The following is a 13,147-nucleotide window of genomic DNA, read 5'->3' on the forward strand; positions in this document are numbered from 1 at the left end:
TTGCAAAACTTTGAAGAGATATAAAAGCATGTTGGAAAGAGGAATATGAATGACATTACTAGACAGTGTTGCACTAGCACTGCTTTAAACTGTCCTGTAGTTATTCACACAGCATTTATATTTTAAGTCCTCACTTAAAACTGTATTTGAATATTGAACATTAACAATGCTGATTCTTTTTTCATCATGGTAAAGTGCCTCATTCTGTAAGAGCTGCCATCATGTATTTCTGTGATCTAGGCTATGTAGTCATTCTTTAAATTAATTCTGACTATGAAACAGAGTAAGGAACACAAGGCCAAGAATAATTTGTTATGTAATTAGTACAATTAAAAGAATAAATGAAAACCAGTATTTTATCAAGTATGGTAGGCACAGGGATTCTTCTCCTGTTTCCTTTCCAACCTACTAGTGTCAACTGCTTTCATCTTTCAGAATTTTTCAGATTTTTCATTTGTTTGGGAGCAGGTGTTTTATTTATAGAATGTCTGATGAGGAGAGAAAAGTTCTTTTGATAAGATTGCATTTCCAATAGGGACAGCAATTGTGAAAATAAAATGGCTTCTACCCCTATTGAGGAGACTACAGGAAAAAATAAACAAGGGATCAGACAAAGATGTTAAAAACCAGAAGAACAAAGATGTGTTAGTAAACCTAAGAGGAGAAAAAAAATCCCTCAGAAGACTCAGTGTTTTACTTGCTAGATTAGGGTTATCTTTGACACAGAAAGAATGCTCCCACTAAGGAATAGCAATAGAGAGAATGGAATTGCAGAGCCTTTAGAAGTCTCTTCAAACATTAATCTGGGTTTAAGTTGAATCCAGCACATCAGTCACAGGAGATTAGTGACAAATATTAAAGACTACATCTCGTTCACATTGGACATTGTTTGCAGGTGATCTGTTCAGCTGCTGCACCTCTTTTAACCTGTTTTCCTGGTATTCTAAAGCAAGATCTCCCCTCTTAAATCAAACCTTCCTCAAAATAAATTCTAACTGCTCCTAATTAATTTGCCTTATGTTTCAGTACCTTACATATGAAGGGTACTGTATCAAATCAACACTATTACTTGTGATTCTCATCATATTCACATTCCCCTTTGCTTCATGCATTCAGGTTCTATAGCCCCACAGAATTATGCAGGCTTTTATCACCAGTAGTGCAGTTTTGGTACTTTATTTTGAAAGTGCCTCAGTAGCTTGTTTAAAACAAGTGAACAAATTAAATGTAAAGTGTTCTTTATTAAATAATTCAAAAGGTAAAGCAAATTGTGCGATTAAGAAAGACAACATCACATTTCCAAAGGATTTTTACAGAAGAAAACGAATTGTGGCAAATGAACATTTCAGTCTAGCAGCCAAATTGTCCTCCTTTTTTATGGAATTAATTTCGGTCCTCAAACTGTGACTTGTTTTTTAAAAGATATGCTGCTAGAAATTCAATGGGATTTGGTGGTCTGTAAAGAAAAAGGTAAATCAAAAGCAATTACTTTTTGTTATATGAAATTAAGTAGCTGGAGAACTAATGACCGTCCCTGAAAAGCAACGCAACTCCTTCCAAACACTTTGGAACATCAATTTAGGTATGACAGAATACCTAAAGTTACCTTGGAAATTTCGAGTTTATGGCTCATTTTAATGAGTTTAAGTCACCATTGGTTCAATGTTACTAAACTGCTAAGAAAGTAACATACCTAGAACTAGGATATACTCTCTAAGTATAAATACAAGATGTACATCATTGGGAGATACATGAATTTGCCAGTCTTTAACTCCTGCTATACATAGTAAAAGTAAGGCAGTGCTATCTTGCTTCATTTTCCTGACACACTCCTTGTGTAGCTTCTGCATTCAAAATATTTTCATGGTTTCTGGCAACTGCTCTTTCTTTTTAAATTAACACAGCAAAACCTCCCAAGTTTGAAAAGTGATGTAAATTGCAAGGAGTAAGTTACACAATTTCAATCACTGGCCAGCTCTGTACTCCTTAGAAAAAGAAATAATGGCATCCAATAGTTACATTCCAGTACAATTTTAAGCAGAAGATGAGGCATCTGAGCTGGTAGTTCAGCTTTGTCAGCCATGAGGTTTTAATACACTCAGCTGAGTAGCCAGTTTGACCTTGGCAGTCTGACACAGTCAGATTTTTTCCTATATGTTCCCCAACCTCTTCAATCAATGTTCCATTTTCACACCTGTGATGATTTCCTATGAAGAACTGCTCCTTCCACAGTGAAGAAAGATTTAATGAAAAAGTTTGCCTATAACACAAATATCCAGATGCTAAGTGTGGGGTATCCACCTCAGGATGTGTTTTACATTCCCTCTGCAGCAGAACTCCCACAGAAGTTAGGTGAGGTCTGCACACTGCTCAGGTGTGCCTTCATAGATCCTCTTTTGCCCAATTAGCTGTCCATGTAATGCAGTACAAATTCACAGTTTCTTTTGAGGTTAAGACACTGTTGATGGTTGTTCTGGCTGTAAATACCATGATGCAATTATGGCCATCCATACCAACTTTTTATGTTATTTGAGAAATGGCTTATATGCTCTAAGACTCACCAATGGACCACATCTACCAGAAGGCTAGAAATCAATCTGGATAAGATGAACAACTGTTTGCTATTAATGAAGAACATATTGTTGACTGGTAAGAGATTTGGGGCACCTTGACAGCATAAGCTTTACTCAAGAGTACAAACTGTCAGTTTGCTCCTTACTGTGTTGACAGTGCAAGGTCAGCTTCACCTTTTAGAAGCTGTTCTAAGCTCTGACAAAGATGCCTGTCAGGCCCAATTTGTCTGTCTGCCTTTGTTTTAAATGGCAAGCAGAACCCTTCCTAATTCCACACCACAGAAATCCTGTTCAAAAGTAGAACAGTTTCTTGCCTTGCTTCTGTAAGGTGAATTATGTGATAAAATTTAAAAACACAGTTTTCCCTTTGTAGGGGCTTCATTAGAAGGTACTTCATTAGAAGGTACTTCATTAGAAGACCACAAATTCAATAAATAACTCTTATCACACCATATGCACCTAAGTAGGGAACACACCCTGTGTGGTCAATCATATTAATTCATATATTCATTAACCTGTTGTAGTGACTCTTATATAACTGGCAAGCTAGGAGAACCATGTCTAGTGTGCAAGGTCTGAAAAGATTACATGCACCCTAAGTTTGAGACCTACTTTTTTCCTAAAAACAGAAGAACACTGAAGCATCTTACCTCTCTTTTGCAAGAACAGCAAGTCCCTGTAGCAAGATAGGGACAACTGTCTGATCCAAATAGGCACGTGTGGGTAATGATTGAAGATCCACCTTCTGCTTTGATGTTTTCTCTGCATTTATTTTCTCATTTTCTACTATCCTCTGAAATAGAGAAAAAAAAATGTGAATGAACAGATAGAGAAGCTACAGGCACTCTGAAGTGCAAGTTGAAGACAAGTATCAATTTTCTATGCAATTCATTGGCAATAACTTTCTATCTTGGAAGTAAATTTAAGTGCAGTTTTCCTTGCACAAAATTCTGACCCTGGGGACCCTTCTGCTAAATTCTTACATTTTGGAGAAACAATGTTAGGAAGTCTCAAGTATTCCAAAACAGAAGACACCCCAACTCTATTATTGTTATTTCTACTTTTGCATTTGGATTCAAATTCTACACCACTGAGGCAGGAACAACTACGAACAAGAGTGATCCCAACTAAATGGTTCCTTTGTGCATGTACTTCTAACACAAAATGGTAAAAGCACTAGAAATCCAGAAGTCTGACAAAGGGCACTCTGGTGGAGTCAAGCACTTTGAGACCATGCTCTGTCACAGTACAGATGGACACTTTAAAGGAAACATGCAAAATGCTTACAGATGCCTTTTGGTCAAAAGAGTGCTGAATAATTTCACACCATTAATTGTAGTTAAAAAAGGATATCGTGCCACTGCCAGTATACCAAAAGCATTCAATGCAACATACATGAATATCCAACATGTTCTGGTTCTGTAGGGGAAGTTGAGGCATACAGGCAAGAATTATCTGGGAGATGAGTCACTAAGGACATTTTTGCAAAACCTTTACACAGAGTAAGAGCTTACAATGGAGTAAGCCATACAAAGGAATAAGTAAGAGTAAAAACATGTTATAATTATTATTCTAACCCACAGTGTTACCAACAGCTGAGAGAATGGACTGCATCTACTCCTTCTCCGTATAATTAAAGATAGCTTAGATTGTTCTAATCCAATGTTTCAATTGATTCAAATATGAAAAGAATCCCTCCCTTTGATACTTTCATAGAATTGCCATCAAATCCTCCTGTTCCTCTCCCTGTAATAAAAAATCTGGATGGCTTTTTGTGGCATAATGTCAATGGAATATAGCATACTTAAAAAAAAACACCCCACTTCATTAAGATGTTCATTATTTGCTTCCATACCATATAGAGTAATCAAACCAACACTACAGGAAATGTATTAATGTAACATGCAAAGGGATAATATATCTGTTGGTTCCGTTTCCATCTGACTTCCTTCAGAACATTACATCAGTTCAAGTTACACTCAAGACTCAACCTTGATCAGGAGTGTGACTTCCACTGTACTTTACAGCAACAAAATCTTCGTTACCTCTACATTTTCAGTGAGACCGTATTCAGAATGGGGATTTTCTGGAACCTGTAAAATAACACGTAGTCAGCAAAGTGGGAAATGCTCCTCTTACATCTATAGCGTGAAGCACACGAAACATTCCTTACAATACCTGCGGCTGCCCCTCCATAATCTGTTCTGCCTCCATGATGTGAACGCCGGAATTTGCTGGACGCACGGTAACCTTGGAAAGCAACAACAACATCGCTCAGCGGGCTGAGCTGCAGACCAGCGCTGCTTGGTGATACCGCAGCGCTCGGTTACTACGGCACGATTCACAAGGAGCAAACCGAGCTGCTCCGCGCTCCTCCCAAACGCGGGGACGCTTTCCCCGCACACAGAACTGGGGAAGTGTCTACAGCTTTCGCGTTACGTTCGCTAAAGAAAAGGGCAGCGTGATGAGAAAACACGACGTGGGTCATTGAAAACACGAAACTCCAGCGACGGGCCCGGGAGCGACCGCGGCAGGCAGATACCTCCCGTTCCGGTTCCCTCTCCCTGCCCTGCCCCGCACGCCTGCCCCCCGCGCCGCGTTAAGCCCCGGGACCCCCCTGCACCCCTCCGGGCCACGTGCGGGGGGGCGGCCCCGGCCATGCCCATGCCCCAGCGTCACCCCACGGGGAAAAGGCGGCTACCTCGCTCCCCTCCGGGCGGCTCTCACCCACCGGTACCTCGGGGGGTCGGCGGGGCACCGACAGACTCTCCCCAGCGCCCTCAGCCACGGCCGGAGCTGTCGTAAACAGATCCGACGTAAGTGAAACGGTCGCGATGCCGACACCGCCCCCCCCACCACAAACCCCAAGGGCAATGGCGCCTGCGCGGAAGGAGCCCCGCCCATCCCGGGCGGCCGGTGGGTGATGTCATCCATGGGCGGGGCCTTCTGCGCTCTCAGCTCCCTCAACCCTCAGAGCGCGGCTGAGGGGAGCGTGGGGTCTATGGGGTTTTTTCTGGTGTGGCCCGAGGTTGGAGGCCTGAAAGTTGGTCGGTGTCACGCCCAGAGGGTCTGACTGCAGGCTTTTGCTTGTTTGTTGGTTTGTTTATTTATGTAGTTTTCCTCAATGAAGCAGTAGTTCTGTCATGGCCGCTTGTCGGGAAGAGCGCAATGGACAACACACAGATTAATACAATCAAAGTATTGCCGTTTATTGAGAGTAGCAGTAGCCCTTTTATACACAGTCAGGCTGATAACATAATATAAGCATATTGCTGATTGGTACAACACATTTTGCATATACCACAGTGCACTATCTAACTGGTAAAATACAACTGTTTATGCGCTGTCTATGCTATGCTTTCCCATCCTGTTGCTCTTCTTTTCTGCTGCCAAATCCCTTATCTTTTGCCCGGAGCTGATCTTTTAATAACCTTGCAGCTGGGCCTCAAGGCCCGTAGCTCACTCTGGCTAAAGCTAAGTAGTCAGGATTGCTCACATGTCCATTTTCTTCTAAAAACTCCAACAGCCACGGTTAGCTGTTTTGAGGTGTAGCCTGAGGAGCCCGGGTTAATGTCGTTAGGGCAGGTGATTGTAGGTGCCCTGTCATGACTGCAACTGACAGGATGTTTCTGTTCTTCAAACAAGCCTTTGAAAAACACTGGCCCTTGGAATTCTGTGGTAAAGGAACAGATCGAGTAGTCAGGACTAAGACTCATTATCTTCCTATGCCCATTCAGTTTGTCCTTCAATTTAAAAATAATTTCTTCCCCAGCTTTTCTATTATTGTTCTCAGAAAGGGGATGATATTTTAGATAGTAGATGGATAATAAAGGCTGTAGGTGAGTAATCTCTTCTCACATGGCTCGAATCACTTGACACTTTTGGATACTTCATATTAACACTGTTTAAAGTTTCTGGAATGTCTTTGGTACTCCAAAACTTGATAGATTTTACATCGGAAACCAAGATAATTTACACAGGTATAGTGAAAAAAAATAACATTAGATCATTAACTTTTCCCAGTTATGAGTAGACTGAAAATATTTAATGGTATTTTTCACAACAGATCATCCTTCCTACCAAACAGACAAAAATAGTTAATGAACATTAATGCATTTTATTTTTCAGTTCTGATAGTTTCACTGTCTAATCATGGTTCTAGGCATGAATACTTATCTGTTAAGAAAAATCTGCATTTTGCATAGGAATAAAATAATGAGGGTGGAAAACAGATGATTTTTTTTTTCCCCCAAATGATGCATTAATAATGCATACTCAATTGCCTTGGTTTCCATCCATGGAAGGAGGCAGTCTGTCATTCCAATTACAGAAACAGACAAAGTACTGGAGGACATTCTCTTGGGGGCAGCCCCACCGCGGTGGGAGGACACGCACAATAAATCAAAGGCTGTCACACATCTCGAAGTGGGGTCTGTGGCTTTGGGGACGGCCGAAACTCCCCTCAACCTTCCTCGTCTGTTTCTAAAAATGCATCCACGCGAGCAGCGATGCGAGGCACCTGCATCGCGTGTTGCCTGCAGGGCTGTTCACAACTCCGGTTGGAATACTTAAAGGTATCAAATTATTCATCATCTTTCTACTCGTTATGTTTCAAAGCGCTGTAGTCCATCAGGACTGGAACGGGCCAGCTGTGACAAAACGCGGAGGTCACCCCTGGCGTCCCGCGTTCCTACCGCGTAGCCCTTCCTCCTGCCGGGGCCCCGCCGGCAGCCGGGCTGCTGCCCCCGTCCCACCCGAGACTACGCTTCCCAGCCTGCTCCCCGCAGGCCGCCCCGCACGCAGCGCTGCCGCTGCTTCTCGGAGGACGCCGGGAGTTGGAGGCTCCGGCGGAGCCATCCCCGCCTCCTATTGTCGCTGCGGCGCCTCGACGCCCGCGGTGCTGGCACCGCCCCGCATTCGGCCAGGGCAGCCGCGCACTCCTCCCCCGGGGCCGAGCGAAAGGGGCGTCGCCGCCGCCGCCATGGCCGGTTGTTGTCAGTCCCTGGCAGCGGGTTATGGCGACGGCGGTGAATGAATTCTCCGGGCGGCAGAGGGAAAAAGAAGGGCTCAGCCGGCTCCAGCTCCGCGCCTCCGACGACCGCCGGGGCCTCACCCTCCTCGCCGCCCGGGCCGGCCCCCCCCGTGCCGCCGGCGGGGGCGGCGGCGTCCCCGCACAAGCGGAACCTGTACTACTTCTCGTACCCGCTCTTCGCCGCCTTCGCCCTGCTGCGCTTCGTCGCCTTTCAGCTCGGGCTGCTCTTCGCCTGGCTCTGCGAGCGCCTCTCCCGCGGCGCCCTCATGGCCGCCAAGGGCAGCAGGGCCGGGGCCGACGATGCGCCCGAGCCCGGCGGGGCACCCGAGACGGTGCGGGCCTGTCACAAGCGGGCCTTCGAGTGCATCTCCATGGCGCTGCGCATCGATGAGGATGAGAGAGGTAGGGGAGCCCCGGCGGCTGCCCCGGGCTGCGGGGGGGAGGCGGGCTGGGCCGAGCAGGCCCGTGTAGAGAAGGGCGGGCAGGGTCTCTCGGGACCGGGGATGCCGCTTTGGGTTAAAACCCAACAGAACCCGAGAAACGGGGGTTTCGGAGGGTCCGAGCGGGAGGGCAGGCTGCAGGCCGGTGCCTGCGTGCGGTGCCGGTGCTTTGCTCCCCGCCGGCTCCGTCCCTGCCTCACGCAAACGGCGCGGGTCGGGTCAAGCAGCTGCGGCCCGGGCTGGTCTCCCACGCAAAGCAGGTATTTGTGTTTTCGCTCTCACAGGTTTAAATTAAAGGGTTTGATGGCGGAGGTCTGTATGAGCCGGTTAAAAAAATCGGGGTGTGTGACTGTGGCTGGCTTTGGGTTTAACCGGGCCACCCGGACAACAAAAGCGGCAGGGACAATAATAAGGGTGCACCCTTTAATGTAGTGTCAAGTGATGGAGGAGCTGAAGCGAGTCTGCAGGAAAACCTGGGCCCCAAACAGCCCTCTTGCAGTCATCTGAATATTAAGGATATAAATACTTACTCATATTTTGGCAGTTGCTTTAAAAAAATCTTTTTTCTCGAACTGTTCTACTTGCTTACTCTTAAAAAAGGACTAGGTAATAGATGAAGTTTGGGAGGATTTTTAGTATTTGGCTAAATAAAACACAGGAGTGAGGATTTTTTTTTTTTTTCTGACTAGAGGATTTAAAAAAAAAAAAAAAAGGGAGCAATTGGTAGGGCGTTTGATTTATCCATGTAGTCGGAATGCAGCAACTCAAATCTGTCAGCATCCAAAAGGTACTCCTTAGAGGCACACTGTGCTGGGTTTTAAAATTCTCTGTAAGCATCAGGACAAATCTTCCAGTTGAGTTTTAGTGAAACTGCTGTCCTAGGAGAGGAGGTTAAAAATACAGGAATAGATCTTCAATAAAAGTTACATGCTGAGACTGCCATAAAAGTGTGAGACGTGTCTTGCTTTGCATTGATAGTTTGGGAGTGGCAGTGGTAACCTCTGGAAGAAAAAACCCCACCATGTGCATCAAGGTTAGTTCAGAACAGATGCACAGTCTCAGAGCATAGAGGGTCATAGGAATAAAGCATGAAAGATGCTGAGGTAGCTTAAAACTTGAGTGTTGTGGATGATCACTCTGTGAAGAGTAGCAAAGTCTTAAATTATCATGTGGTGGCTTATAACTGTTAGTGGTTTGAAAGGTAAGCCTTCAAATATTGTATTTAACCATGGACTTGCTTTGTAGGTATTTTTAGAGTTATCATATACGAATTAGATGCACAGCTCATTCATTTAGTAAAGAAAAAAATCTCTGCTGCTTAAACAAGCAGTTGCAAAGCTGTTGCAGCTGTGCAAATGCAGTATTAATTTCACTGAGAAAGAACTGCTTTGTTTTTATGTATAAATTTTTTATATGCTTATCTGTTTTTACTGGGCGAGATGCATACCATTGAATGTATTTGATATATAAGCAAGTTTTCTATAACTTCCAACAGAAAATAATTAATTAGGCATAGCATGTGAAATGGTTGCTATTTCTAGATTGTCTAATACCCTGTTAATTACTTGGTAGTTTTGCTGGTCTGGAAGCTATGCACGCTTCAGTAATTCTGATAGCACTTCTGGTAATTGTTATGCTTCTGAATTATTGGGGAAATGAATATTCGTGTTTTGGTAAGTTCAAAATCAAGCTTAATGTATTTTCCAGAGGCTGAGAAGGCACATGTGGTGGGCTGACCCCAGCCAGCAGCTATGCACCCACGTAGCTGCTTGTTTACTGGCATCAGTGGGACTGTGGGGGGAAAAGGAAGAGCATAAGTGATAAAACTTGTGTTTTAGCATAAAGACATGTTAATGAGCAAAAGAATGAAGTGGGAGGAAGACAGGTGATGCAAAGACAAGTCCTTACTAGTACCCAGCTGGTGCTTGAGCAATGGCAGCCTTGGAATACAGCCTTCACCCTGTTCTTCTTCTACCCAAGTTGTTATTGCTGAGCATGGTTTGGAATATCCCTTTGACTGGCTTGGGTCAGTCATCATGCAGGTGTCCCCTCCCATTTTCTTGTGCACCACCAGCCCACTTGCTGGGAATCTAGAGTGGGAAAAAGAAAACCTTGAGGCTGTGCAGGCTTTTCAACAATGGCCAAAACACTGGTGAGTTATCAACAGTTTTAGTCACAAATCCCAAACACAGCACCATAGGAGCTGCAGTAAAGAAAATTAACTCCATCCCTGCCAGACCCAGTACATCAAATCAGTGACTTATAAGGAATGTGAATTTTAATTGTAGTTTTAATGTCTTAATCACTGAGAACTAATGTGATTCAGAGCACTGCCTTGGCAAACATCTTCGTTTGGTATATTGATCTTAAAGCTTCTCCAGTTAAAACATGGAAGTGAGATTTTAATTATGACCTTGGCATGTTCAGACTAGCACAGCAACTTAGGCAATGGCAGAGGTGTCTGGAATTATCTCTGATTTGATTTGTAATATCCACAGTTAGCATTGGTTTTACACTGCAGTCAAAAATGTTTCTGTAGGTGATGGGGAAAAGTGTAAGGAAAAAAGTCTACAGAGTGAATCGTAGTCACTCAGCCTCAGTTATTTGATTTATCTAGCTTTGTCTTTAACAGTCAGCATATATGAGGCTGGCAGAGAAAGGGCAGTAATAAAATTCCTGAGGTGTGTGATATACACACTGGAGGAAGGGTCTGCTCCCATGGATTGTGTTGGTAAAAAGAGCAAAGCATGGAATTACCTGCACAGGGTAACTTGCCAAATAGTATGAAAATATTGTGGAAGAGAAAAACCTTTAAGAGGACTCCAGAAATGTATTGAAATATTTTTACTGGCACTTAAATTTTGTAGAAAATAGGTTGGAGAGTGAAGTCCTCAAAAGATAGGAGTGCAGAAGCAACACAATCAATCACTGGTAACTGGTACCTGGGTGTAGTTTTGTGAACAGTTATCTCTTCTGAAACTAGGGCAGTGGTATCTGAAGGTTTCATCATTCTAGGCTTTTTTTTTTTTTTTTTTTTTTTTTCCTAGCACTAGCAGCTCATTAATGCTAATCAGGTTTAAATTGTAATACCTAATATGCTGCATTACTGTGTGGGAAGGCATGCATAAGGTGACATAGCTACCTTGCAAACATGTTTCCATATGCAGGCAAGTATATTTTTGATGCAGAGTATTTACATAGAAGGGGAGCAGTATGAAGTAGACAGGAATATCTCTTCAGTGCTTTATTTGCTGTCACAGTGTCAGTACAGGTTGGGCACAGTTGTGTTCTGTGCAGTGTCTGCTTCAGGCCTTGTTGGTACAGAGGTGTGTACAGTAATTCTACAGGTGTTGTACTTCATGTCAAAATTGACATGTACCTGCAATTACAGCAGCTTTGTGATAGGATGAACAAGAAATAAGGCCGTGACAAATGAGCTGCTCTGTACAAAAGTTATCCAAAGGAAAGGTGTTTCTCACCTCACTTGTGTCGTACCTCAGGTTGATTTTCTTGAGTTCCTGAGCTTCCAGTGTTGCTTTGGTATTGGTTATCACTGGAAGATTTAGATGCATGTTTTAATTAAATCTTCTAGAAGGAAAAACTGTTAATGTCACCTTTTTTTTGGTGATTATGTGTAGGCTAGATTTTTTAGGGCTTGGGTTTTTCTGTTGTTGGGTTTGTTTTTCAATTTATTTAGTACCTTTTTGTGTGGGGGTGTTTGCTTGTTTGTTTTTGTGGGTTTGTTTGGGATTTTTGTTTGTTTGTTTTTAGGGGATTGATCTCTTTAAGGTAGATGGAAAAGCATTCCTGAAACAGGCAAAAGTGATTTGAGACTGGTGTAGTACCTGTTTTTAATAGAAAAAGTTTACCTGAAACTAAGTAGATACGAAGTTGACAGTGTCCCTTTAAGTGTTTCTTTAAATCATAGGATTTTGTTCAAATGTCTCTCTGTTCCTCTTACTTGTTCTACACAGCATTATACAGAACCATTCCTAAGCTTTAATTCATTACAGAAAATAATGGGTTCACTTCCTTTTTAAGCAGGACAAAAGGAACAAGCTGTTGAATGGTATAAGAAAGGAATTGAAGAACTGGAAAAAGGAATAGCTGTCTTAGTAATTGGGAAAGGTAAGCCAGTTTTGAGTTTTGTGGAAAAGATTTTTGGTTTATGGCTTCTTCAAAGTGAGGAATCAATATTGCTGAATGTGGTAGGTGCTATATGAATTGATTCTTCAGTGTTTCTTATTCCTATTTTAGCTGTAAGTGAACACAGGTCAATTTCTCTCTTCTATCATAATGTCTGGTGTATAACACATACAAATCTTGATCCAGATGTTTTCACATTATGCAAAATTATAAGAAGTTCATGAAAATTCTAAACGTTTGATTTCTTATATAATGGGAATGCCAAAATACTGATTTGTCAAAGTTGACAGTTCTCACTTAAGCAGAATTTTATATTCCCTTCAGTATAACTAAGAAAGAAACACCCTGAGTTGGAATGGTCTAGCATTGTGTTTCTGGATAGCTTATGCCAAAATAGCCAAACATTTTCAACAGAGGGGGAAAAGCCATCTCTGTATCTGGAAACAATTTAAACTGTAGCATAGAAGCAAAAATGTACCACAGAAAATTAGGTGTAATGAAGGATTTGCTAAGAATTTCCATCATCAGAATAATACTAAGATAATTATTCTTAGTGTCATAAACATGCACAGTATAAAAATGTGTGACTGCTTTTGCAGACTGCTGTTTTGTTCCTAAGCTATGTTTAGAAAAGTTTGTGAACAGTATGTGGTGATGTGTTATTCTATACAGCAACACTGGCAGCATTTGATACAGCCCATCTAAACTGAACTGTTAAAAAACAAAAAAGCAAAACCCAAAAAACAAAAAAACAGCAAACAAAACTTGGACTTTAACTGACATTGGGTTTTTTAGAAAGCAGTAATATTAATGTCTGTAATTCTGTGTGTTTTGAAGTGTAAAGGGACACAGTCAACTGAATTTAAATCTGTCAACTTTGCCAAAGTGAATTATTTCAAATTGTACTTGCCTCTCAGTCACTTTTCAAGATTAAAAAAAAAAATCTTTTTTATTTG

General features: G+C 42.5%; 2 protein-coding genes across 8 annotated transcripts in view; one reads left to right on the forward strand and one right to left on the reverse strand.

Annotated features, from left to right (window-relative positions):
* Positions 1-1,221: 1,221 nt before the first annotated feature.
* Positions 1,222-5,436, reverse strand: DPY30 (dpy-30 histone methyltransferase complex regulatory subunit). Of its 2 annotated transcripts, XM_071739149.1 has the most exons (5): positions 5,305-5,436; positions 4,752-4,823; positions 4,619-4,666; positions 3,224-3,366; positions 1,222-1,456 (listed from the first exon to the last, which is right to left on the reverse strand). In XM_071739149.1, the coding sequence occupies exons 2-5, from the start codon at positions 4,785-4,787 to the stop codon at positions 1,384-1,386; spliced, it is 300 nt and encodes a 99-aa protein (XP_071595250.1). In that variant the 5' UTR covers positions 4,788-4,823; positions 5,305-5,436; the 3' UTR covers positions 1,222-1,383. The 2 variants fall into 2 exon arrangements, with proteins under 2 accessions (XP_071595250.1, XP_071595249.1); XM_071739148.1 differs by lacking the exon at positions 5,305-5,436 and having other exon boundaries at positions 4,752-4,847.
* A 2,036-nt stretch (positions 5,437-7,472) lies between these two features.
* The window catches only part of SPAST (spastin), a 37,867-nt gene continuing 32,192 nt past the window's right edge, over positions 7,473-13,147 (forward strand). For 2 of the 6 annotated variants that reach the window (XM_071739144.1, XM_071739145.1), the window contains exon 1: positions 7,473-8,007. In XM_071739144.1, the coding sequence (XP_071595245.1) occupies positions 7,605-8,007 (403 nt within the window). In that variant the 5' untranslated portion in view covers positions 7,473-7,604. Of the gene's footprint in view, positions 8,008-12,086; positions 12,174-13,147 lie in introns of all 6 variants that reach the window. The other 4 variants (XM_071739141.1, XM_071739143.1, XM_071739139.1 and 1 more) reach the window with 4 other exon arrangements.

Source organism: Heliangelus exortis, chromosome 3 (assembly GCF_036169615.1).
Source record: "Heliangelus exortis chromosome 3, bHelExo1.hap1, whole genome shotgun sequence".
NCBI lineage: Eukaryota > Metazoa > Chordata > Aves > Apodiformes > Trochilidae > Heliangelus > Heliangelus exortis.

Excerpts from the sequence above, each read along its gene's own strand:
- DPY30 (XM_071739148.1), bottom strand. The coding sequence starts at position 4,844 with ATGTTGTTGTTGCTTTCCAAGGTTACCGTGCGTCCAGCAAATTCCGGC. Across the intron at positions 4,667-4,751 it reads TTATGGAGGGGCAGCCGCAG|GTTCCAGAAAATCCCCATTC; the intron begins GTATTGTAAGGA and ends GTTATTTTACAG. Across the intron at positions 1,457-3,223 it reads GCTGTTCTTGCAAAAGAGAG|ACCACCAAATCCCATTGAAT; the intron begins GTAAGATGCTTC and ends TTTTCTTTACAG.